This window comes from Ornithorhynchus anatinus, chromosome 17 (genome assembly GCF_004115215.2).
Source record: "Ornithorhynchus anatinus isolate Pmale09 chromosome 17, mOrnAna1.pri.v4, whole genome shotgun sequence".
Taxonomy (NCBI): domain Eukaryota; kingdom Metazoa; phylum Chordata; class Mammalia; order Monotremata; family Ornithorhynchidae; genus Ornithorhynchus; species Ornithorhynchus anatinus.
Genome location: NC_041744.1, coordinates 1,022,602 through 1,049,120, shown reverse-complemented (window position 1 = coordinate 1,049,120; position 26,519 = coordinate 1,022,602). Strand labels below are relative to the sequence as shown.

The 26,519-nt window shown below is 60.8% G+C and overlaps 1 protein-coding gene across 1 annotated transcript in view; it reads left to right on the top strand.

Moving 5' to 3' along the window:
• The first annotated feature begins 10,939 nt into the window (after window positions 1-10,939).
• Window positions 10,940-26,519, top strand: part of SPNS2 (sphingolipid transporter 2) — a 40,553-nt gene continuing 24,973 nt past the window's right edge. The window contains 2 exon segments of the mRNA XM_029082447.1: window positions 10,940-11,011; window positions 11,013-11,319. Coding sequence (XP_028938280.1) covers window positions 10,940-11,011; window positions 11,013-11,319 — 379 coding nt within the window.

The following is a 26,519-nucleotide window of genomic DNA, read 5'->3' as shown; positions in this document are numbered from 1 at the left end:
TCCCCCCCCCCGCGCCCGTGTTCTGCCAGCTTTCGCACTGGGACCATCTCCATAAAAGAGCTGCGAATTGCCAATAAATCCTTGTAGAATAATTAGCAGCCTAACAGATCGTCATTAAATAAAGCGAGAGGAAATGGAATTCCTAGTTCTATTCACCAGTTCTTTGCAGATAGTGTCAGTGGGAGGGGCGCCCAAGGGGAAGGGGGAGAGCAAGGCAGGGAAGGGAGACTCAGAGAAATGGGGCAGAGAGAGGGAAGGGAGAGAACCACACACTCTCTCTCATCAAGATGAGCTCCTCGGTGGTGGTGATGCCAAGGGCAAACACACACAGTCCCCGAGCCCCTCTGAGGGTCTCTGGCGGGGTTCCGATAATCAGTGAGATATTTGTCAAGTGCCCACTACGTGCCAGGTGCCGGGATGGGTACGAGTTAACCGGGTCAGAACAAGTCCGGGTCTCATTCGGGGCTCACAGTCTGAGAAGGAGGGAGGACAGGGATTGGATCGCCATTTTACAGATGAAGGGACTGAGGCACAGAGAAGTTAAGCGATTTGCCCCTGGTCACACAGCAGGCAGGTGGCGGGGCTGGGATTAGAACCCAGGGGCTCTGGAGCCCAGGTCCGGGCTCTTTCGCCAGGCCACCCAGGTCCCTCCTCTGCAGTCGCCTGAAACCGACCAACGGGTCGGGGCGGGGGCACCCTCCGGTCCCCGCCGCCGATCAGTCAAGCTCTGCAGAACTCGCATGCCCTGCCCGTCCCGCCCTCCCCACTGAGGGCAGCAGATGGGGTAGGGTGGGGACGTCGAGGCCCGGGAGGGTTGACGTACTCCCCAGATCACCCCTCTAGCCTTTTTCAATTCTCAGTGGGGGCTCCTGAGCTCGTGACTCTGGGAACAACATCGCGCACGATTCCCGTGCCCGGGAAATCGGGCTGCTCTGGGGAGAAGTCTCCCCCGCCCCCGGATCCCCGCCCCCGGCCCCCTGCCCAAACCAGCTGGTGGAAGGTTCTGGGAGTTTGGAGGAGGGGGAGTTGTTCCATCTGGGCTTCGATTGCCTGCGGCCCCCGACAGAATTATCGACAGGATTATTGGCGGGATTACTGATGAAATTATTCAAGCAATTACCTGTGAGGCCTGTAAACCAGGGCAGTTCTCTCTGGGCTCCGAAGGGAGGCGAGGCACGAGGTGGAGAGGAGGGGAGGAGGAGAGAAAGCAGGAGCCATCGGAAATCACTGCCGGCAGAGGGGCTGGTGGGAAAATGGAGCAGAGGACACCGGGACGGGGGAAGGCGCCCGGTATCGAACGCGCGGGAGGAGCGGCACGGCAGAGTGGATAGAGCTCGGGCCTGGGAGTCAGAAGGTCATCAGTTCTAATCCCGGCTCCACCGTTTGTCGGCTGTGTGACCTTGGTCGAGTCATTTCACTTCTCTGGGCCTCAGTTCCCTCATCTGTAAAACGGGGATTGAGACGGAGCCCCAGATGGGACAGGGACCATGTCCAACCTTGATTTGCTCCTATCCATCCCAGTGCTTAGTACAGTGCCTGGAACGTAGTAGGTGCTTAACAAATACCATAATTATCATTGGGAGGAATTAACCTCTCCTCCCCTCCCCTTTCCTTCCCTTCCGCCTTCCCCTTCTCCCCCCCATCCCCTTCCCCTCCTCTCCTCCACTGCCCCCCTCCCTCCCCTAGTCTTCCCGCTTCCTGGCCTCCCCGGGAAGCCCACCAGCACCTTCCCCCGCATCCCCAGGGGCTTGGCGGTGAACTTGGGCCTGGTGGTCGGGTGGCTGGAGAGGCATCGGAGGAGAGAACCAGGCTCCGCTAGGCCAAGGCCCCTCTGTCCTCCGCCCGGGCCCTCCTCCCCCCAGGTTTTTGCAAGACCAACGGATGCCAGCCAGCACGCACCCTGGGATCCGAGCACGACCCTCCTCCCGGCCCCCGGCCCCCGGGGCCCCCAGCGTGCTCAGGCAGTCGACTGGCTGCCCATTCTCTCCCGGAGGGACCCCCCGAGCCCGGGGCTTTGGGGTTGGCACGGCAGCGGCCCCCTCGACCCCCGTCGGCGCTGACCCCGGGCGGAGCGGAAGACCGGCACCGAGCCGGCTGGGTATTTTGGGATGACCTGGGCAAGGCCTGAGCTATATTTAGCCACCTCCTCCGCTCTCCGCTGGCAGGAGGCGTCTGGCAGAAGGGGCCGAGGGACAGATTTGCCGAGAGGCCTCGTTCCCGGAAACAGCTTGGGACCGGCCGGGGTGGCAGCCGGCGCGCGGGGGACCGGCTGGGGCCCGGCACTGGCTCTGGCACCTGGAAACGGCATCTCTTCCTAGATGCCCGTGGGGCAGCCGGGTCGGTTGTGGCCAGGGCGGGACTCCCCAAGGCCCGGGCCGGGCCCCCACGGTGTCCGGGGATTTTCCCGTCCAGCGGGAGGAGGGATGGCAGGTCGTGCCTTTTTCCGGGCCCCGGTCCCACGCCCCTCCCGGTGCCCAGGCCCTCTCACCCGCCCACCGCACCCTCCTTCCTGCGGTACCCGTACTGGGTACCGTACCGGGAACCTCCTGTGCGCAGAGCTCTGTCCTGGGTGTCTACTGCGTGCGGAGCACTGCTCTGGGTGCCTACGGCGTGCAGAGCGATCAGCTGAGCACCTACGGTAGCCAAAGTGCTGGACTGGCCACTCGGAAGGGTGGAAGAGGTCACAGACGGAAGCCCTGCCCTCAGAGCACTTACGTCAACCAACAGAGGGAGACAGACACAAAATCGTCTACGGCTCAGGAGGGAAAAGAGATGGGGAAGATGGATAGGTTTGGTTTGGGTTTGGGGGTTTTTATGGCGTTTTTTAAGCACTTACTATGTGTCAGGCACTGTAGTAAGCACTGGGCTCGATACAAGTTAATCAGGTCGGACACAAGTCCAAGGCTCCCAGCCTCGACCCCCATTTTACAGACGAAGTAGACCGAGGCCCAGAGAAGTGAAGCCGCTTGCTCAAGTTCACCCAACAGACGAGTGGCGGAGCTGGGATTCAAACCCAGGTCCGACTGACTTCCAGGCCCGTGTTCTTTCCACGAGGCTTCGGGTTCAGAGGAGTCGCCTGGGCTGAGTCCTGTGGGAAAGGAGAGGCTGTGACCCTGCCTGACGGTCGGTCCCAGCTGGACCCCCCCGGGGTCTGTTGAGGGGACACGGCCCCCCCGCCCCCGCCCCGGGATTTCCAGAGGCGGGAGCGAGCTGGCTCCAGGGCTGAGTTCCAGGTCAGGATCAGGTCAAACTCTCTGTCCCCACCAAGCCCGGCGAAACAGACGTCAGCCCTGCTGGATGAGTCCGGGTGTGGGTGCGACGGCAGGTGCGTGCCGCCTACGATCGGGTCAGAGTGAAGGAACCTGTGTCCAGGTGAGGAGGGGGCCGAGAGGGAGGGGTCAAGACGGGGTCAGGATGAGGGGGAGGGAAGGGGTCCTTCCAGGGGGACCCTCTGCCCTTCAGTGAAGAATCGGACACATGGGAGTGGCTGCCACAGAGGCTTCTGGGAGTGCACAGATTCAAAGCCATCTGCTCCCTGAGGGTGGGGGACGGGGGGGGAGGGAGGGGAGGGGGAGAGGGGAAGTGGGGGATGGGAGCAGGGAAGGCGCGAGGGAAGAAGACGACTGGGCAGGTGGAACAGAGTCGTCTCTTACAACAGTCACTACCTCAGGGAAGGAGCGGGTTCCTCTTTCCAAACTGGTCATGGACTGACTCTCTGGGTCAGGTCTCTCAGGTGGGGGCGGGGTGGGGGGACAGAGAGAGAGAGAGGATGGGATGCGTGTGCATGGTTACAGGGGGAGGAGAGGTGAGTTCACGCGCGAGCAGATGATATATGTGTGTATATGTGGTGTATATGTGCTCCCAACCCCAGACCGTGGCCCCCGGCGCCTGTCCCGCTCACCCTCATCCCGCCCCGTTGCCCGGAGCCGTGGGTGATGAGTTCTGATGTGCAGACCTGCCTCCCCCCATGCTCAAACCCGCACCTGGGTCCCAGCTCCCCTCCCCCACCTCAGCCTCCGCTTCGGTGACCTCTCCTCGGGCCCACCGGCAGTGGCGACATTAGGGGTCCCTCCTCCATTGAGGGGGTGGTTCCTGGAGGCAGTGGGATGGACCTGGTGGTTCTCCTCGGCCTTCCGGTGGGGGAGAAGAATCAGCGGAGCCGAATGGCGGAGCGTACGGCCGTGGTTTGGGACGACAGGAGAACCGGAGGGCCGAGCCTCGCGTCATGTGCGGGAGGGAGGGCGGGCGGGCCCTTAATCATCGTGCGCGTGATGGTGAGGGGGGAGGTGGTAGAGGCTGGGGGCACCACAACGATTCATCACCTCGGCCGGAATCCATCCTCGCCGAGTCCGAGACTGTGACAGCCGGGCCAGAGGGGGCGGGAGGCGGCCCTCCGTGGCTCACCGGGGGCAGGCTCCTGCCTCCACGTCGGGAGTGGGGCGCCCGGACAGGAATTTAGGCTTGCAAAGTGATGCCCGGGCTTAGGGGCGGCCTAAGGACGTCTCCTCCCCTCCGTCTCTGCCTGCCCCTTCTGTACTAATAATAATGATAACTGTGGTATTTGTTAACTGCTTATTGTCTGCCAGGCACTGTACTAAGCGCTGGGGTGGATACAGGCAAATCGGGTTGGACGCAGTCCCTGTCCCACGTGGGGCTCACGGTCTCATTCCCCATTTTACAGTTGAGGCAAGTGAGGCCCAGAGAAGTGAAGTGACTTGCCCGAGGTCACCCAGCAGACAAATGGAAGAGCGGGGATTAGAAGCCACGACCTTCTGACTCCCAGGCCTGAGGTCTCTCCACTAGGCCAAGATGGTCTAATAGGTAGGCGGGCGAGTGGATGGACGAGGGGACGGGAGGTTGGGCCAGCGGAGTGGTAGGTTTTACTCTCGGCACCAAGGACGGACCCGTAGCCTCTGGGGGGAGGAAGCAACTCTCTGCTAGACACAAGGCACAGGCTCCCATCGTCGCCCCTCACCGCCCCCATGCCCAGGTGCCCCGAGGGGGTGAAGATGGGGGGGTGCAGAGGAGGGGGAGGGGCCGGGGCAGGGGCGGGATGTTCCCTGGTTTGCACTCACCGTCCCCTAGGTTAACCCGGTTTTGCTTCTTCACTGATGCCAAACGGGGTAGACCCGGGACGGAGGCATTAGAGTTATTTTTTTTTTAATGGTATCTGTTAGGCGCTTACTGTGCGCCAGGCGCTGAGCAAGGCGCTGGGGCGGTTACAAGCTAATCAGGTGGGACACCGTCCATGTCCCACGTAGGGCTCACGGTCTTAATCCCAATTTTACAGGTGAGGCAACCGAGGCCCAGAGAAGTTAAGTGACTTATCCAGGGTTAAATGGTTGTGTATTTCCTCCCTGCCCTCGCCCCGGTCCCCCCACGTAACCGAAGCCCCCCTTTTCCTCACCTCCCACTCCCTTCTGCTTCGCCCTGACTGGCTCCCTTTGCTCTTCCCCCCCTACCAGCCCCTCACCACTTATGTCCTTATCTGTCATTTTATTTATTTGTATTGACGTCCGTCTCCCCCGGCTCTAGCCTGTAAGCCCGTTGTGAGCAAGGATTGTGACTCTTTATTGTTACATTGTGCTTTCCCAAGCGCTTAGTACAGTGGTCTGCACACAGTAACTGAAGCAGCATGGCGTAGTGGCGAGAGCCCGGGCTTGGGAGTCAGAGGATGTGGGTTCTCATCCCCGCTCCGTCACTTGTCTTCTTTGTGACCTTGGGCAAATCACTTCACTTCTCTGGGCCTCAGTGACCTCATCTGTAAAATGGGGATGAAGACCGTGTGCCCTACGTGGGACAACCTCATTACCTGTATCTACCCCAGCGCTTAGAACAGTGCCTGACACAGTAAGTGCTTAACAAATACCAACATTATTATTATTATAATTATTATTCTCTGGGCCTCAGTGACCTCATCTGTAAAATGGGGATTAAGACTGGGAGCCCCATGTGGGAGAGACTGATTTCCTTGTATCTAGCCCAGCGCTAAGAACAGTGCTCGGCACGTAGTAAGCGCTTAACAAATACCATTATTATTATGCTTATTACTATTCATTCGTTCACTCAATCGTATTTATCGAGCACTAACTGTGCGCAGAGCACTGTACTAAGCGCTTGGAATGGACAATTCGGCCACAGATAGAGACTATCCCCGCCCAACGACGGGCTCACAGTCACTGTCTCTATCTGCCGCCCAGTTGTCCATTCCAAGAGCTTAATACCGTGCTCTGCACATAGTAAGCGTTCGATAAATACGATTGAACGAACGGATGAATAAACGATTACTATTAATCATAACTGTGATTGAATGGGCAGGGGACGTGACCGTTTATTGGTGTATTGTACTTTCCCAAGCGCTTAGTACAGTGAATAAATGAATAAATGGACTAATTAATTAATCAACCTGCAGTCCCGGGATGGGGGGAGGGAAGAGGGCGGGAAAGGGAACAGTGTGGATCAGCAGAGAGTTATTTTGTATCCTCCCATGACCCCTGGTCCCTGCCCCCCACCCCAACCCCCAACCCCGCACCCTTATCCTCTCTTCCCCTTTTCTTTCTCCCCCCTCTCCCCTCCTCCGTTTGGGGGCTTCGGAGGCCCACCCCGGCCCTCGCCCCTGGGATGGGGTTAGGGGGTCTCAGGATGCCTCTGCCACCGGGGGGGCATTGGAGGCCGTTTTCCCAACGGTGCACCCCGCACCCCAATTCCACCCCGGATGCCCCCATCCGGGGCCCCCCCGCCTAGCCCCGTCTGGGTTTAAAATACTCCCCGGAGCCGGCCGCGCTTTCACTGACCAGCCGTGCTCTCGTTTCCCTATTCCCCGCTTTCGTCCGTTTGCGCCACTTATTTGTCCCTTTTTTTAAAATGATATTTATTAGCGTTGACTATGTGCTAAGCGCTGGGGGGAGGGCGGATCCAAGATAATCAAGTCGGACACCCGTCCCTGTGCCTTAGGGGCATCACCGTCTAAGTAGGAGGGAGGACAACTATTGAATCCCCATTTTGCATATAATAATAATAATAATGTTGGTATTTGTTAAGCGCTTGCTATGTGCAGAGCACTGTTCTAAGCGCTGCGGGAGATTCACAGGGTAATCATGTTGTCCCACATGAGGCTCACAGACTTAATCCCCATTTTACAGATGAGGGAACTGAGGCACAGAGAAGTTAAGTGACTTGCCCAGTCACACAGCTGCCAAGTGATAATAACGATAATAATAATGATGGTATTTGTTAAGCGCTTACTATGTGCCAGGCCCTGTACTAAGCGCTGGAGAATGAGAGAATATGAAGAAGCAGCGTGGCTTAGTGGAAAGAGCCCAGGCTTGGGAGTCAGAGGTCGTGGGTTCTAATCCCGTTTCTCTCAATGGTCAGCTGTGTGACTTTGGGCAAGTCACTTCATCTCTCTGGGCCTCAGTGACCTCGTCTGCAAAAGGGGGATTAAGACTGTGAGCTTCACCTGGGACAACCTGATTACCTTGTATCTTCCCCAGCGCTTAGAATAGTGCTTGGCACATAGTAAGCGCTTAACAAATGCCATCATCGTTATTATGATTATATGAGGAAACTGAGGCTCAGAGAAGTTCACTGGAGCTCAGTGTTTCCTTTGCGTCTGTGCTCTGCCCTTGGCCCCACTAGGTTGTAAGATAATCAAAGACAAGGACAAGGAATGGGTCTTCTACTTTTACAATAGTGTCCCAAGCATCTAGTACAGTGTTCTGTGAGCAATAGGGACACGGTACAGTGCCTTGCACACAACAGGCACCTATTACAGTGCACTGCACCCAGTAGGTGTCCAATACAGTGGCCTGCACTCAAATAGCACTCAATAAATGCTGATGATGAGGATGATAAGCAGCATGGCTCAGTGGAAAGAGCCCGGGCTTGAGAGTCAGGGGTCGTGGGTTCGAATCCAGACTCCGCCACTTGTCAGCTGCGTGACTTCGGGCAAATCACTTCACTTCTCTGGGCCTCAGATCCCTCATCTGGAAAACGGGGATTAACACTGTGAGCCCCACGGGGGGCAACCTGATGACCCTGTATCTATCCCAGCGCTTAGAACACTGCTTGGCACATAGTAAGTGCTTAACGAAAACAAACCAATTCAGGGAATTTTGTTAAGCACTTACTATGTGCCAAGCACTGTTCTAAGCGCTTAACAAAATTCCCTGATGATGATGATGAGGGGATGGGAAAGGGGGCTGGGGGCTGCCCAGCGGGGAGCAGTGCAGGGTTCGGCCGGAGATTTGGGGTGTCGCCCTCGGTGGGGGTGACCCCCCCGGCCGGGCACCCACTGAGGGGGCGCGGAATCCTGACTTAGTGGGCCAGAGCCCGGGCTCTGAGGAGTCAGAGGACGTGGGTTCCTTCATTCAGTCATATTTATTGAGCGCTTACTGGGTGCAGAGCACTGGACTAAGCGCTTGGAAAGTACAATCTGGCAACAGAGAGAGACAATCCCTGCCCAACAACGAGCTCATAGCCTAGAAGGGGGAGACAGACAGCAGAACAAAACAAGTAGAGAGGCATCGATAGTCGCAGAATAAATAGAATTATAATTATATACACAACGTTAATAAAATAAATAGAATAATAAATATGCACGTATATACACAAGAGCTGAGGGGCCGGGGTCGGGGGATAGATCAGAGGGAGGGAGTCGGGGTGATGGGGAGGGGAGGAGGAGCAGAGGAAAAGGGGGGCTCAGTCTGGGAAGACCTCCTGGAGGAGGTGAGCTCTCAGTAGGTTTTTGAAGGGGGCAAGGTGTGGAGAAGCAGCATGGCTCATTGGAAAGAGCACGGGCTTTGGAGTCAGAGGTCATGGGTTCAAATCCCGGCTCTGCCGCTTGTCAGCTGTGTGACTGTGGGCAAGTCACTTCACTTCTCTGGGCCTCAGTTCCCTCATCTGTAAAATGGGGATTAAGCCTGTGAGCCCCACGTGGGACAACCCGATTGCCCTGTGTCTACCCCAGCGCTTAGAACAGTGCTCTGCACATAGTAAGCGCTTAACAAATACCAACATTATTATTATTATTAGTTTGATGTTCTAATCCCAACTCCGCCACTTGTCTGCTGTGGGACCTTGGGCAAGCCACTTCACTTCTCTGGGCCCAAGTCGTCTCATCTGGAAAATGGGGATTAATAATAATGACGGTATTTGTTGAGCGCTTCCTATGTGCCAAGCCCTGTTCTAAGCGCTGGGGTAGGTACAGGGCAATCAGGTTGTCCCACGCGGGGCTCACGGTCTTAATCTCCATTTTCCAGATAAGGTCACTGAGGCACAGAGAAGCGAAGTGACTTGCCCAGAGTCACACTGATAAGCGGCGGAGTCGAGATTAGAACCCATGTCCTCTGACTCCCAAGCCCGGGCTCTTTCCACTGAGCCTCGCTGTAGACTTGAGCCCCACGTGGGACAATCCCAGGACCTCCTATCTCCCCCGGTGCTGAGAACTATGCTTGGCACCTAGCGAGCGCTCAACATGTATATATCTTTAATTCTATTTATCGATTTTGAGGCTATTGATGCCCGTCTACTTGTTCTGTCTCGTTGTCTTTCTCCCCCCCCCCTTCTAGATTGTGAGCCCGTAGTTGGGTAGGGGTTGTCTCTGCTGCCAAATCGTACTTCCCGAGCGCCTAGTACAGCGCTCAAGAAATACGATTGAATGAATGAATGAATGAACACATGAATCATCATCATGATTATTGTTATTATTATTATTACAGAGGCAGCGTGGTTTAGCGGAAAGAGCTCGGGCTCGGGAGTCAGAGGTCGTGGGTTCTAATCCCGCTCCACTGCTTGTCAGCTGTGTGACCTCGGGCAAGTCACTCGCTACTCTGGGCCTCAGGTCCCTCATCTGTCAAACGGGGATGAAAACGGCGAGCCCTACGCGGGACAACCTGATCACCTTGCATCCCCCCGGCGCTTAGAAGCGTGCTTGGCACATGGTAAGCGCTTAACAGATACCAACATTATCATTATTATTATTATTATTGTTCTAGGCTGTTGACGCCCCCCGTGGAGCCTCCCCAGGGCAGCACGTGCTGGGCGGGCCGCGCCGCCTTCTCACCGGCCCAGGCGGAGGGAGGGGCGGCCCCTGGGGGCGGGCCCTTCCCTCCTCCTCCCTCCTCCTCCCTTCTCCTCCTCCCCCCTGCCTCCCCCTCTCTCCCACCCCTCCCTCCTCCCTCCCATCCCTTCCCTCCTCCCTCCCACCCCCTCCTCTCCTCTCCCTCCTCCTGCCCACCCCTCCCTCCTCCTCCCTCACCCTCCCTCCTCCTCCCTCCTCCTCTCTCCCACCCCCTCCCTCCTCCCTCCTCCTCTCTCCCACCCCCTCCCTCCTCCCTCCCACCCCCCTCCTCCTCCCCTCTCCCTCCTCCTCCTCCCTCCCTCCTCCCTCCCACGCCTTTCCTCCTCCCTCCCACCCTCCTTTCTCCCTCTCCTCCCCCCTCCCTCCTCCTCCCCACCCTCCTCTTTCTCCCTCCTCCTCCTCCCCATCCCTCCCTCCTCGTCCCCACCCTCCTCTTTCTCCCTCCTCCCCACTCCTCCCTCCTCCTCCCTCCTCCTCCCCCCGTCCCCTCTCCCCGCCCCTTCCCCCGCCCCCGGCGGAGCTGTCAGCTCGGCGGAGCGGTGCGGAGCGGAGCGGGGCCGGGCCGGGCCGGGCCGGGCCGGGGCTGGACATCCCCGGACCGTCGTCGGTCCGTCCGTCCTGTCCGTCCTGTCCGTCCGTCCGTCCGTCCGTCCGTCCGTCCGTCCGTCCGTCCGTCCGGCCCAGCAGCCGCAGCATCAGCAGAGAGCGCGGTGGCCATGGTGCGGCCTCGCTGATCCGGGACGAGCGGGCAGCGGAGCGGGACCGGCTGGGGAGGGGGGCGCCACCCCCGACCGACCCCCGGACCCCCGCCCCCTGCCCCCGCCCCCCGTCCCTGCCCCCCGCCCCCCGCCCCCCGCGATGTGCCTGGACCGCGAGGCGGCGGCGGCGGGCGTCGCGGAGGAGGAGGCGGCGGAGGAAGGGGAGGAGGAGGAGGAGGAGGAGGAGGAGGAGGAGGAGGAAGGGGAGGCCGGCGAGCGGCGCCGGCTGCGGCGGGGCGCGGATGAGGCGCGGACCCCGTGGTCCGGCATGTCCCGGCCGCCGGCCACCCCGGGTCCCGCGGCCCCGCAGCCCCCCGGCCCGCCCGGCCCGGGGCCCCCCGACGCCACCCCGGGCCCCCAAAGGCCCCAGAGCCCCCGGGCCCCTCAAAGCCCCCAGCCGCGGCCGCGCCCGCATCACCGCCGCCGCCATTCTCAGCGCCGGAAACGTCCTCAACTACCTGGACAGGTACACCGTGGCAGGTAACCGCCGCCCCCGCCGCCCCCGCCGCCCCGGGACCCCCGCCCTCCGCCCTCCGCCCTCCGCCCTGCTCACCACCCCCAGCCCACCACTCACAACACACAACACACAAACCCACGTCCTCTCTCCCCCAGATGCGCCCCCCTCTGTCATCACCCTCGGCCTCCCCTACCATCTCCCACCGCGCCCCCCTCCATCCTCACCCTGGGCCTCCCCCACACCCTCCCTCCGCGCCCCCCACCGTCCTCATCCTCGGCCTCCCCGGCACCACCCTCCTCATCCTCCCCCTCCACCTCCCTCCGAGCCCCCCACCATCATCCTCCTCATCCTCGGCCCCCCCCCCCAACCCTCTGCGCCCCCCGCCTCCATCATCATCCTCGGCCTCCCCGCCACCTCCCTCCGCGCCCTCCACTGTCCGGTCCCTCTTTGCGCTCCAGCCTCTCTTCTCTCTCGCCCCCCAGACTCATCCTCAGCCTCCCTTCTCTCTCTCCCCCAGCCTCCTCCTCGGCCTCCCCTCTATCTCCCCCAGCCTCACCCTCAGCATCCCCTCTCTATCCTCCGGTCTCACCCTCTCTCTCCCCAGCCTCATCCTCAGCCCCACCTCCTCTCTCCCCCCAGCCTCTTCCTCAGTATCCCCTCTCTACTATCCCCCAGTCTCACCCTCTCTCTCCCCGCGGCCTCCTCCTCAGCCTCCCCTGTTTACCCCCCCAACCTCATCCTCCCCTCTCTCTCCCCACAGCCGCACCCCCCTCTCTCCCCTCGGCCTCATCCTCAGCCTCCCCTCTCTCTCCCCCGGCCTCATCCTCAGCCTCCCCTCTCTATTCCCCAGCCTCGCCCTCTCTGTCCCCCCCAGCCTCATCCTCCCCTCTCCCCCCCCCCCCGACCCCAGCCTCACCCTCAGCCTCCCGCCTTTCTCCCCCACCCCGAGCCTCCGATCTCTCTCTGCCCGAAGGCCCCGGGCCGCCTCGTCTGTCGGTGCTTCTGTGTCCCGCATCTTTGTCCCGGCCCTTCGGTCCCCAGCCTGCCTGCCTCCCTCCCGCGCCCCCCGCCCCGTCCCTGCTCTTCCGCAGACCCCTCTCCCCCCGGGCCCCGGGCCCCGGCCCCCTCCCCCGCTTTCTCCTTCAGCCGCCCTCTCCCTCCTCCGCCTCCCACTGCGCCCCTCTCCCCTGCCCTCCTTCGTCCTCCCGCCCCTCCACCTGCTCCCCCGACCCCCGCCCGGGCCCTGCCCCGATGCCTTCCCTTCTTTCTCCCCCAGGGGCTCCGCCCGGCTTCTCTCGGCCCCCCCCCCCGCCCTCCTTTCTCCCCCTGATCTCCGCGCCGGCCGGCGGGGCTGGGCGCAGGGGCGCAGCGCAGGGTTTGCGCACACAAAAGGCCCCGGACTGCGGCGAGGACCGGCGGGGAGGGATGGGAGGAGGAGGAGGGAGGAGGGAGGAGGAAGGAGGGAGGGGTGGGGTGCGAGGAGCGGGACCGGAGCCCTGGCCTCCGTTGGTCAAACTGCAGCCTCGGGGGGTCAGCGGGCCGAGAGAGGGGCGTCCCTCTCCCCCGGGGGCGTGGGCAGGGCAGAGGCCGCCGGAGGAGGGGGCTGGGATGGGGGGATATGGGGAGGGGGCAAGGGCAGGAGGGAGGCGAGGAGGAGGAGGGAGGAGGGGTCCGGGGAGGGCGCCGGGGGTGTTTCGGCTCGGGTGGGGGTCAGAAGGTCGGTGGAGGGGCGGGGGCGGGGGGTCGCAGAGGCCTCTCTGTAGCGGCCAAACCGGGCTTGGGGCCAAGGTGGGGGCTGGGGAGGGGGCTCTGGGCTCCTCGGAGATGCCCTCGCCCTGCCTGGCACCGGGGGCTGCTCCGGGGACGGAAGGCCGGCCGGCCGGACGGGGAAGGTGGTGCCAGGGCCGGGCAGGGGGAGCCGCCTGCTGCCAGGGAGAACGGGGAACTTGGCCCAGCTCGGCTGGCACCCACTGCCCCGCGCCGGCCCCAGGACGCCCTCCCTTCCTCCCCCGCCCCTGCCCTCCTCCTCCTCCCGCCGCCCTCGCCGGCAGGGACCGAGGGACCGTCGAGGCGAAGGCGCAGTAAGGGGGGTTCTGGGTGAGCCCGGAGGCAGGATTCCCTATCCCTAAGGGCCGACGAGGAACCTCTCCCCTCGCATCAGAATCCCTCCTAGAATCCCACCTCTTCCAACTGGCCTTCCCCCGCCTCACTGATTTCCGAGCACCCCGGGTTGCGGCCGACTCTACCACTTGGCCACAGATTTACACCCTCCCCGGCCCACACGCCTATCTGTCCGCTTATTGATTTTTGATCTCTCTAGAGGTAGATATTCTTGTGTTTTCTTCCCCCACAGGGTGGAAGTTCCTTGTTGACGGGGAGTGAGTCACTTCTTTATTCCGGGAAGCGGCGTGGCCTAGTGGATAGAGCGTAGACCGGGAAGTCGGAAGGACCCGGGTTCTGATTCCGGCCCCGCGGCTTGTCCGCCGTGCAACCCTGGGCAAGTCACTTCGCTTGTCTGTGCCTCCGTCACCTCATCTGTAAATTGGGGATGAAGATTATGAGCCCCCTGTGGGTCGGGGGCCGTGACCAACCTGATTCTCCGGCATCTACCCCACCGCTTAGGACAGCCTTTGACACATAGTGAGCATTTAACAAATTCCATCATTATTATTATTAATACTACTCAAGTGCCTAAATACAGTGCGCCGCACCAAATGGGCGCTTGTCAAGTGCTAATGCTACGACTACTGGTACACCGAAGTGGATCCGGAGGCAGGGGGATGGACTGGATGACCTCTCGAGGTCCTGGTCAGCCGGGAGGGGCGTCTCCTCTGACAGACCCACTCAGGTGTCCAGGAAAGGGGGCAGGGTTTGGTCTGTGGCAGCAGGAAGAGCCAGGGGACAGAGACCCCCGCCTCTGACACCCAGGCCTGATCCTTGAGTGATGTGGCACCTTGGGCTGATAGTCCCAGAGCCCCTGGGCTATTGGACATCAGACCCTTGAGTCAGTTGTGCCGGCCCCGTCACCCCCTCCGCCCCAGGGTAGGAGAGGGAAGGCAACGTCTTCGCCAACGTGACACTTCCCGGTTGGACCTCGACGCCCCTCGAAGCCCCTTGGCCACGCTGGGCCACGTTGTGAGCCTCCAGCCCTTGGAGGAGGAGTGGAGTGGGGGGAGGGGGAGGGGTGGGAGGGGCTGCCCTTATCTTTCAGGGAAGCCATTGCCCCCCAGGGCAGGGAGCGGTGGGCAAATGAGATATGGAAGGGGTTCAGCCTCAGCACCCGACCAGCCCAGGACTCTGCCTCTATCAGTGGAGCCAGGATCCTGGGAGGAACTGGATTCGAATGGACCCCTACCCTTGTTTGTCAGGGGTGGACCACATTCCCTGTGGCCCCGAAACCCACTTCTCCCTCCCTGATTCCTCCCCAGCGGCCCGGCACGCACCACCCCGCACTCCTGACTCTCTCCCTCCATCCCTGACTCTCCCCCAGTAACCCGGCCTGACCCATCCGACACCCCTGGCCCTTCCCTCTCCCTCCCTGACTCTCCCCATGAGCTTAGGGGTCGCTTCGAATGACGGCAGAGGGAGGCTGGCCACCGAATAACATCCCCGGGGGACACGGAGGCACGCAGTGCAGTACCCGTGCTGGGTGCGGGCGGACGGTCACTCGGGTGTCCCACCGGACACGTGTCCGTTCCTCCCTGGAATGTGGTTCCCGGTGCCGTCAACGCTGATGTATTCCCCTCCGCCCCGGGACGGGTGACGAATCGCCCCGGGTCCCCGGCACCCGGCCAACCACCCGATCCGGCCCTCCCGCCAACGGGGCCGGGTGTGCCCGCCCGCGGCGTCGGCGAGGCCTCCCGGGGCCTGGCCTCCGGTGGCCACGCTCGGGCCGGGCGGGGGCACCGGTGGGACCGGCTCTCCCCTGGGCGGCCCCCGGGGCCTCGCCTGCAGTGGTTGTTTTTCCTCACCCGCAGGAATGAGGGAGCCTCCCTGCCCTGCCCGCCCCCGCCTGCCCCCACCCCGCACCCGCTCAGCCGGCTCGGCGAGGAGCGCTCACCGTCCGGGCGCCAGCGGGGGACCCAGCGGGCAGAGCGCGAGGTCGGGGGGAGGCGGGACGACCGGGGCACGGAGGGGGCAGGGGTTGACTCGGGGTCAACCCGGCGGCGGTCCGGAAATCTGTTCCGGGGTCCGACTGGCGGGTGGAATCTGGAAGGCCGAGATTCCGGGTCCTCCCCCACCTCCTTTCTGGTTTTTAGACCCCAGCGTCGATCCAGACGGCCGAATCCCCCCCCTTTCCGGTCTTTCCTCGTGGAGAAGGGGCTTCGTCCCCCTGATCCTCCTGGGTGCCCCGGCCTTCTTCGGCTCGGTTGGAAAACGGGCTCCCACTGTAGGTGGGGAGTGGGCATCGGCTTTGGTAGCGTTGAGGATGAAGGGCACCATACCGGGTGCCTGCTGTTTGTGGAACGCTAGACCGGACTCCTACCTACTCCTACCGGGCACCTGCTGTGCCATGTGCATTTTGGTTTTTTTGTTTTTTATGGTATTTGGTAAACACTTCCTAGGTGCCAGGTGCCACTGTACTAAGCACTGGGGTAGATACGAGCTGATCAGCCCGGACACGGTCCACGTCCGACATGGGGCTCACGGTCTCGATCTCTATTTAACCGATGAGGGAACTGAGGCCCGGAGGGGTGAGGAGACTCACCCAAGATCACACAGCAGAGAAGTGACCAAGCCGGGATTAGAACCCAGGTCCTTCTGACTCCCAAGGCCGAGCTCTATCCACCAGGCCACGCTGCTCCCTATCGTGTGCCCAGCGCCGTGCGGGGCTGGGTGCGAGGTCCTGTACTGGACCTCCGGTGTGCAGAGTGCTGTGTTGGGCACCTATTGAATGGAAGGTGCTGTGCTGAGTTTCTCCTGTGTGCAGAGTACCGTGCGGGGAGCTTGAGGAATCTTGGGAAGGAAGATACACAGTTCTTCTCCAGGAGCTCCTAGTTCCAAATAAGAGAACAAACATTGATATATTCACCTCTGACGATTAGCTGTAATGAAAAAAGCAGAGCAACCCCGCAGGAGCTGAGGTCACAGGCAGATCGCCTGACTGGAAGAGGGGAGAGTTAATCGGGAAGGGCTTTCTGGAAGGGGTGGCTTTTGGGAGACGGAGAGTGGGGGGGCCGCAGGAGGAAGGGTGTGAGCAACGGGTTGGCGAGGGGGGAGTCGAGAAGCGAGGCAGGGAGGAGCTGGACGTGGAAGGAAGTGAGGGAGCCAGGGCCCCGGTCCTTCTCCCGGAAGAGGAGACCCCCCGCCTTTCCCCGCTGGTCTGCCCGCACGTGGGAAGAGGAGGTGCAGCTCTCGCCGTCGGGGGTCCGGGAGCACCGGGGGAGGGGCCCGGCCCGGCGGTCCGGAGGTTGGAGGCCACGGGGATCGGCCGGCCGAGCCGGCCGGGTCAGAGGTCAGCGGTCCCCGGGCCTCGGCCGCCTTCTCCCGGACGCCCGGGTCATCTCGTCTGCGTGACTCAGCAGCTGGCGGCGGCCGTGCTGACGGAGCCCCCTCCCTCTCCGCCCGGCCCTCCCTTCCCGGACATCGCAATGGCCGTGGGGAGGGGGAGCGGCATCACGGGCCCCCGAGACCACCCACCGGACGGTGGGGACCCCGTCCACAAAACCCGCGGTGACACCGTGGCCCGGGTCACGGCACCGCTGAGGGGAACTGTTCCACCTGCAGCCCCTGCCACGGGCTCTCCAGGACCATAGCACTCCCGTGTGGGCTCCTAAGCAGCATGGCGTAGCGGATAGCAGAAGGTCATGGGGTGTCTAATTCCGGCTCTGCCGCTTAGAAGCAGCGTGGCTCAGTGGCAAGAGCCCGGGCTTGGGAGTCAGAGGTCATGGGTTCGAATCCCGGCTCCGCTACTTGTCAGCTGTGTGACTGTGGGCGAGTCACTTAACTTCTCTGTGCCTCAGTTACCTCATCTGTAAAATGGGGATTAAGACTGTGAGCCCCTCGTGGGACAACCTGATTCGCCTGTGTCTCCCCCAGCGCTTAGAACAGTGCTCTGCACATAGTAAGCGCTTAACAATACCAACATTATTATTATTCATTTGTCTCCTGCGTGACTTCACTTCTCTGGGCCTTGGTGACTTCATCTGTAAAATGGGGATTGAAACCGTGAGCCCCCTGTGGGACAGGGACTGTGCCCAACCCGATTTACTTGTGTCCATCCCACTGCTTGGTACTGTGGCTGGCACATAGTAAGCGCTTAACAAATACCGACAGTTATCAATTATTAACCCACCACGGGCACCTGCAGACACACCCGCACTCAGATACAGACAAGCCTCCACGCACATGGACACCCACACATGATACGTTACCTACAGATGCTTGGAAACACACCTACACATACGTGGGCCTGGAACAGGAACATTTCCACACGCACGCACACACACAAACACACATACGCACCCACGTGAACGTGAACAAAACGTTTTCCTCTGACTCGACGCGATCGATCGCATTTACTGAGCGCTAACTATGCGCAGAGCAGGTTTTTCCCCTTGACTCAATCTATCAATTGTATTGTTTGAGCGCTGTACTGGAGTGCTTGGGAGAGTACCAACACGGCGGAATTAGCAGATGTATTCCTGCCCATAATGAGTTTACGGTCTAGACAAACTGTTATTTTGTGCCCCAGGGTCTGGGTTGCAGTGGGGTAGAGTGGAGTGGGTGGGGGAAATAAGATCAGGGGACATGTTGGTTCATCCTCCTCCTCCCTCCGAGGACCCAGGCCTCTCCACCTGTAAAGGGCACCTGTTAGGTGCAGGATACTGTACTGGGCGTCCATTGGGTGCAGAGGATCCCTCCCCACTGACTCTCAGACCTCTACTGTCAGGAAGAAAGAAGTAAGTTGACTCCACGGGCCTGGGGAAAGGGTCCTGACTGACCCCCAACTCCCTGCCCACCTCCACCCTCTCGGCCTGGGCCGGATAAAGTCGGGTGGGAGATCGATAAAGTAGCGGGGGCTCTGGATAAGGGGACGGAAACCCTGCCCCTGCCCCATCTCCCCTCCCGACCCCGTGGACTGGCGATAGTCCTCAGGGCCAGGCCGGGGTCACCGGCAGAGCGGGTCCGGGTCGACTGGGACGGCGCAGTGCAGCCAGTTGGGGCGGAAACGGTTCTTCCCGGCTGATCCCGGTGCGCTGGTCTCCGACGGCCAAAGCCCTTGGTTCTGGGTTCTGATCCCCGTTCTGCCTCGTGTCTGCTGTGTGACCTTGAGCAAGTCACTTTCACTTCTCTGTGACCCTCAGTTCCCTCATCTGCAAAATGGGGATTAAGAGTGTGAGCCCTATTACCGCCCTATGTTGAGACAGGGACTGTGTCCAGCCCTATTATCTATGTTATCTACCCGCAGCGGCTTAGAACGGTGCCTGACACCTAGTAAGGAGTTAGCAAATGCCGTCCATTATTATGATTATGATTATGATTGCTGTCACCGCCCATTATTCCCCTGCCCCTGCGAGGAAGAGACGAGGGGCAGTCGGTCCCCTCTCCCTCGTTCCCGGAATTTTCCCTGGGCCTGTGGGCGGGGGCACTTGGCCGGACCCCGGGAGGACAGACGGCCATGTCGTGAGGGTCACGACATCTGGGGGGTGAGCGCGCCTGGCGGGGAAGCGCATTCTCCCCATTTCCCGGGGGGGGAAACTGTGGGTCAGAGAGGGAAAACTGGACACCCAGGTCACGCAGTATAGAGGGGGCCACAGCTGGAAGGACCCCGAAGATCCGCCCCCGTCCCGGGTCCCCGGCTGCGGGCGAGGGTGTCCCCCTCCCTCCAGGGGAACGCCGCCGCCCCCGCCGTCCCCCGCCCCCGGCCAACCCTGCAATTGCGGCCCGGGACCCACAGGCTCGGGCCTAAAAAATAGCACGAGGCGGGACCCCCATTCCTCCGGCCGCTGCGGTCACCGCCCGCTCCCCGCCCCCAGATCCACCCCCCGTCGCTCCCCAGACCCCCCGAAATTTTCACTCCTCACAGATTGTAGGCTGCAGGAGGCCGGGGGCGGGACCACCCTCCTCCCAACACAGAGCATCCCTCCCCCCGGGCCCTCCTCTCGGGTCACTGGGGAGACTCAGGGATAGAGGGGGGGAGGCGGGGGGCGGGGGATGGTCTGTGCTGGGTCACGGGGGACACTCGGGGATGGAGAGGGGAAAGAATGGTCCATGCTGGGTCACTGGGGAAGAGTGAGGGGTGTGGGATGGTCTGGGCTGGGTTACTGGGGGAGAGTCAGGGATGGAGAGAGGAGAATCAGGTGTGTTGGCTGGTCCGTGCTGGGTCACCGGGGGGAGAGTCAGCACCCGTAGCGGAGACGGGAATCTGGGCCGGATGCACCGTGAATCTGGCCGGGGCACGTCCCTCAGGGGGTGTTGGTGAAGGTCTACGGATGAGACCTCACGAAGACCTTCTGTCCGTCTGTCCGTCTGTCCGTCTGTCCGCTGTCGGCCCCACTCCGGCCCTGTCCTTCCCGCAGGCGGGTGTCCAGCAAGACTCGTCCTCCGCACCCCTGCTTCCCCTCACAGCAGCGCAGCCGGAACCGGTTCCATGTGGAAGGGAGCCGGTGGCCTGAGGGGTGCGTCAGCGCGGGTACCTGGCATGGGCACCTGTGTGTTTGTGTGTGTGAGTGTGTGTGTGTGCGCGCGGCGAGCGCGCTGTTGCACAGCCGCACGCCTGCATGTCCGTCTGTGCGTTTGCATGGGTGGTGCAGGCATGTGTAAGATTGTAAGCTCATCGAGGACAGGGAAGGTGTCTGGGATTGGGCCGGGAATGTGTGTCACACCTGGGAAGCCAGGATGGCGTAGTCGGAATAGAGCCCGGACCTGGGAGTCAGAAGGTCAGGGGTTCTACTCCTGGCTCGCCGCTTGTTGCTGTGTGACCCTGGGCAAGTCACTTCACGTCTCTGGGCCTCAGTCACCTCATCTGTAAAACGGGAATTGAGACTATGAGCCCATGTGTGACAGGGACTGTTGTCCAACCGATTTGCTTGTATCCAACCCCGGCGTCTTAGAACAGTGTCTGGCCCATAGTAAGCGCTATCAAGTGCCATTATTATTTATTGCTCTCCCAAGCACTTAGGACAGTGCTCTGCACACGGCGACCGCTCAATAAGTACGACTGAATGAATGAATGCATGCGCCAGCCTCATTAACCGGCTGCAGAAAAAGCTCCGATTGACATTAGCGCTCTGCGACTCCGCTCCCCTCTGCCCATCTCTCTCTCTGCGTCTCTCCCTGTCTCGGGGCGCGCGCCTTGCTCCCTCCTCCGTCTGTCCAGGTGCCCCTTTCTGGAGGTCTTCCGCCACCTCTCCTTCTCCCTGCTCTGTGAGCCTCAGTTTACCTCCAGTAGCACGGGGGCAGGGCAGGTGAAGGGGCCAGACCCCCGGGGAGGCGACCACCGCCCTGACAAGGTGACCGTCGAGTGGTCCTGAGGGGCGGGGGCGGTCCGGGAAGGCCGAGGGGCAGTCGAGCTCACAGGTTACTGAACTGGGCTCCAGAGGCCTCGTCTGCGCCCGGGGATCGGCCAAGCTGCCCGGCCTAGATCTTCCAACTGCCCTCCTCCTTGGAGCTGGACCGAGGAAAGCAGGGCAGACCGAGCCGCGGCCGCCAGCCTAACGCTTGACCTTTGAGTGACTTTGCAGCACGGGCATGTGTGTGGTGTGTGTGTACCTGGGGTGTTCGGTGTGTGCCTACACGTTCCCTGTCTGTTTGCAGAGAGTGTGTGTGTGTGGTGTGTACGTGATCTGTGTCTGCGGACTGCGTGCAAGATATGTTACGTTGTCATTAGCGGGTCTGCTGTGTAACGGTGATGCCTGAGCATTTGCAGGGCTGTCCTGGCGGGGTTTGCTGGCAGGATGGCTGCGCCGTGTGTCGCGAAGGGTGGGGAGCGGGGCGGCGGGCTTTGCGTGTCCGCATCCCCCCCCCCCCCCCCCCCCAGTCCGGCGGCCCCGGCCCGGGAGCTGCTCTGAGGGTCCGGGCAATCCGACGGCCCGGTGTGGTCGCAGCTGGCAGAAATGAAAAAAATGAGCTGTCGTCGCGGCCGCGGCCACCGGCGCCAAACCTCCGTCTCTAACGATCCCGTCGGGCCGGCCCACAGACCGTCTCTGGCCACGGGCCGGGCGAGCCCAGATCGGTCGAGATGGCTGATTGAGACGCCGAGGCTCCTCACAGGAATCTGGGGCGGGGGGTTGGCCTTTTCTGCGGGAGGAAGTGTGTGTTGTGTTGTTTGTGTTGTGTGGTGTGAGGGTGTGTTTGCCGGTGGCTTGGGTGGATACTACATGGGTATCCTCCGTGGACGTGTGCTTGTCCTGTGCATGTGTCTCATTCAGTAGTATTTATTGAGCGCCTGACGTGTGCAAAGCACTGTACTAAGCACTTGGGAGAGGAAGCAATAAGATAAACAGACACATTCCCTGCCCCCAGATGAGTTTAAGGTCTACGTCTGTATCTCTGTCCCTCCTAGGGATACCCAGAGCATGCGTTGTGTGTTGAGATGCAACGTCTGGGTGTGTTTGGGGGTGCGTCTCGGAGCGTGTGCATGGTGTGTGTCCTGACCTGGTACGATATATGGAAGTTTTGGGGGCGCCAATGTGCCTCTGCGGGAGTCTCGGGCATGCATGTGCGTGTTTGGGGTGCCCTGAGTTTATGCACGCGTGTGCCCTGGCATGCACGGGTGTGTGTGTCGCACATCCTGGGTTAATTCCTCTGTGTGTCCTGGGCATGCACATGTGAGAGTTTGGGGATGTTTGGGGGTGACCTGGGGTGTGCTCGTGTGCAGGTCCCGGGTACGGTGAGTGAGGGCCGTGAGGCCAGGGTGGCCCGGGGCCAGGCTCAGCCCCTCTGGCTGGGGAGTAGGCGCTGCTGCCTCGGCCCCCAGGGGCTGAGTGGGCTTTCTCTCACTGTCCAAGATGTGCGAAGCAGCGTGGCTTAGTGGGAAGAGCCCGGGCCGGGGCGTCAGAAGAACGTGGGTTCTAATCCCAGCTCCGCCACTTGTCTGCTCTGTGACCTTGGCGAGTCACTTCGGGGCTTTTCTGGGGCCTTTCAGTTTGCCTTCATCTGTAGACAGTATACGGGGTTAGGGAGTTGTGGGGCCCCATGTGGGACAGGGACTATGTCCAACTTGATTAATTTGTATCTACCTCAGTGCTTAGAACAGCACTTGGCAGATAGTAAGCACCTATCGAGTACCATAATAATAATTATTATTATTATTATTTGGGACGGGGACTATGTCCAATCTGATTAACTTGAATCTACCTCAGCGCTAAGAACAGTGCTTAGCAGATAGTAAGCACTTAACAAGTACCGGGATTGTTATTATTGTGTGGGCCCGGGAGCGTGTCCAACCTGATGAACTTGTATCTACCCCAGTGCTTAGACCAGTGCTTGGCCTACAGTAAGCGCTTTACAAGCACCATAATTATTATAGCAAGCCTCCCCCTCCCCGCCCCGCCACCCGCCAACCCCGGCTCTCTCCCAGCGACCCTGGCTTTCCCTCCCGGCTCCTCCTCTGCCATTTACGGCTCTCCGACTTCCTGCCTGCCTGTCCCTCGGAACTGGAGCGGGCAGGCTTTTCCGCAGAGGAAAACAAGAGGTTGTGAGTCACTGAGGCCGGCCGGGAATGGGGTGGGGGGAGAGGGGTCCAAGGGGGGCAGGGCCCGGGGCCCGTCGGCTTCTCACTGTCTGGCTGGAAAGCCACCCTAACCCGCCCTAACCGGAGGTGGGCAGCACGCTTGTGATGGGCTGGCGGCGGGGATGCCCGCCTTGGCCCATCTCCCTGTCTCCTGAGCCCCTCAGAGTGAGCGGAGCGTAATAGTAGTAATAATAATAAATCACATCTGTTCAGCGCTTACTGTGTGCCGAGCACTGTTTCTAAGCACCGGGGGTAGATACAAGGTAATCAGGTTGGACACGTCCCTGCCCCACATTGGGCTCGCACTCTTAATCCCCATATAAGCTGAGGTAACTGAGGTACAGAGAAGTTAGTGGGCTTGCCCAAGTTCACACAGCAGGCATGTAGCAGAGGCGGAATTAAAACGCATGCTTCTGACTCCCAGGCCCGTGCACTATCCACACGCCAAGAGTAGAGAGTGCTGCAGCCTAAACCCGGCCAGCCTGGGAGGTCATTTAGGTCCATCCCGCTGCTCCAGGGAACACCTGTCCTAGCCACCCTCAATTGCTTCGGCTGTGCTGGACGATCCAACGCCGAGGGGGTGGGGGCAGAGTTCAGCTTCTGCAAGGAGAGGCCTTTTGGAGGTGAGAGGGCATTGGGGGCCACCCACGTGAGGTTTGCAACGTGGAGGGAGAGCAGGGAGCTGGGGGGGGCAGGAGGCCTGGAGCCGGGAGCCCCTGGGCCGGCGGCACCTATCTTGTGTCTGTAGCTTCCTCTTGTATTCAATTCTAGCAGGAGCCCAGGCCTGTGGTTTCCGACGAGGGAAACCGGCGCCTTTTGACCTCCGGCTTCAAAAGTGGAGAATGTCGGGCATGGAAATGCTGAGGGGAGTGGAGGGGGAGGGGTTCATTCAATCGTATTTATTGAGCGCTTACTGTGTGCAGAGCACCGATCTAGCATTTGGAGGGGTACAACAATAAACCAGACACATTCCCTGACCACACAGGAGGTCCGCTGGGCGGGGGGCTTTTACAGTTACCCCCGAGAGAAACGAGTCACGAGGGGGCCGGGGGGGCCTGTGGCAGTGGGGTGGGAGGGGTGCTGCCGCCGGCTTGGAGTGCCCAAATCTCATCTGGGCAGCAGTGCCCAGGAAGGCTCCTGTCACATCTGATTGGCAGGTGGAGGGAGGGCAGAGACCACCCTCTGCAGCTGCCAGGGGGCTAATAATACATATGAACTGTGATAGTTGTTAAGCACCACTACTATTCTAAGTGCTGGGGTAGATAGTAATAATAATAATATATGGTATTTGTTAAGCACTTATTATATATCAAGCACTGTTCTAGAGCACGGGGGGGGGGGGGGGGGGGGAAGAGGGGCGGGGGGATATAAGGTAATCAGGTTGTCCACGTGGGGCTTCACGGTCTTCATCCCCATTTACAGGTGAGGGAACTGAGGCACAGAGAAGTTAAGTGACTTTTCCCAAAGTCACGCAGCTGACAAGTTGCAGAGTTGGAATTAGAACCCATGATCTGCTGACTCCCCAGACCTTGCTCTTTCCCACTAAGCCACGCTGCTTGTCATGCAAACTAACCAAGTTGACGTAGTCCTGACCCACGGGGCTCACCGCTTGGATCTTTATTTTACAAGATGAGGGTCACTGGAGGCATAGAGAAGTGAAGTGACCGGCCCAAGGTCATCCCAGCAGACATGTGGCAGAGGCAGAATTAGAATCAGGCCCTGTGATCCAGGCCCGTGCCTCTCTCCGACTAGACGACACTGCTAGGTCTTAAGCTCGTTGTGGGCAGGAACGTGTCTGTTTATCGTTGTCCTGTACTCTCCCAGGAGCTTAGGACGATGCTCTGCACGCAGTAGGCGCTCAGTAATGCGACTGCATGAATTCCCTTCTACAGGTGCTTCAATTTTTTGTGTCCGGTGTCCCAGTTTCAAGGGTCGCGGGTCTGGGCCGGTGGCCGAGACAAAGACCATCCGCGATAATAATAATGTTGGTATTTGTTAAGCGCTTCCTATGTGCCGAGCACTGTTCTAAGCGCTGGGGGAGATACAAGGTCATCGGGTCGTCCCGCATAGGGCTCCCAGTCTTCATCCCGTTTTCCAGATGAGGGAACTGAAGCCCAGAGAAGTGACTTGGCCCAGGTCACCCGGCTGCCCCCGGAGATGGGGAGAAGGGATTCCGAGTGACGTCATCCCGCCTAAGCTTCGCCGTGACGTCATGGCCGGAGAGGGCAGAGCGGGGGGCCGCAGCCTCATCAGGTGACGTGGCACCGGGCCTATTTATTGCGGGCCCCTGCCCCGTGCGGGAGGGGAACGTTGTGCGAAGCGCTAGCCTGCTTGCTGCCCTCCCCGGTCAGAGGTCCCAGCGCCCGGGTTGGGTGCGGGAGGTCCCTTCCGATGCCCTTTTCCTTCCAAGCTGTGCGACCCCCGGGGCGAACGCTTGCCTTCTCTGGGCTCGGGGGCCCGGGGCGGTAAAGCAAGGACCTGGTGGGCGTCCCGCGGGTCGAAGGCTGCGGCTTGGCCCTGCGGGGTCCGAGGAGCGGTGGGCCGGGCCGGGCCGGGCCGGGGGAGAGGCGTGGGATGGGCCCGTTATCTGATCCGCGCCTGGGAACCCGCCGCCACCTGCAGGGCCCGAGGCTAAGCGGGGGAGAAGACCGGGGGCGGGGGGCAGATGGCAACCCAACCGCCCCATCCGGGCCCGGGAGGGCAGTGGGAGCCGGCGGGGACCCTGGCTTCCCACGCCACTCTCACCCCCGGGACGCGGCGGGCGACCTCTTTCCCGTCCTTCCCCTCCTCCCGCGGAGGGAGGCCTAGCTGGGCCGGCGGAGGGGCAGGAAGGGCAACCGGGATGGTCAGGGGGGTGGACTAGCCCCTGCCCCCTTCATTCAATCGTATTTAATAATGATGGTATTTGTTAGGCGCTTACTATGTGCCAAGCACTGTTCTAAGCACTGAAGAAGATATCAGGTTGACCCACGTGGACTCACAGTATAAATCCCTATTTTTATAATAATGTTGGTATTAAGCGCTTACCACGTGCAGGGCACTGATCTAAAGGCTGAGGTAGACACAGGGTAATCAGGTGTCCCCACGTGAGGTTCACAGTCTTAATCCCCATTTTACAGGTGAGGGAACTGAGGCAGATTGAAGTTAAGTGACTCGCCCACGGTCACCCAGGCTGACAAGTGCAGAGCTGGGGATTTGAACCCATGACCTCCCACTCCCAAGCCCGGGCTCTCTCCACTGAGCCACTCTGCTTCCCATTTAATAATGATGGTATTTGCTAAGCGCTTACTATGTGCCAAGCACTGTTCTAAGCACTGGGGAGGTGCAAGGTGATCAGGTTGTCCCACGGGAGGCTCACAGTCTTAATCCCCATTTTACAGATGAGGTCACTGAAGCCCAGAGAAGTGAAGTGACCTGCCCAAAGTCACACAGCTGACAAGTGGCCGAGCTGGGATTCGAACCCACGACCTCTGACTCCCAAGCCTAGGCTCTTTCCAGCGTTTACTGTGTGCAGAGCACTGTATGAAGCGCTTGGGAGAGGACACT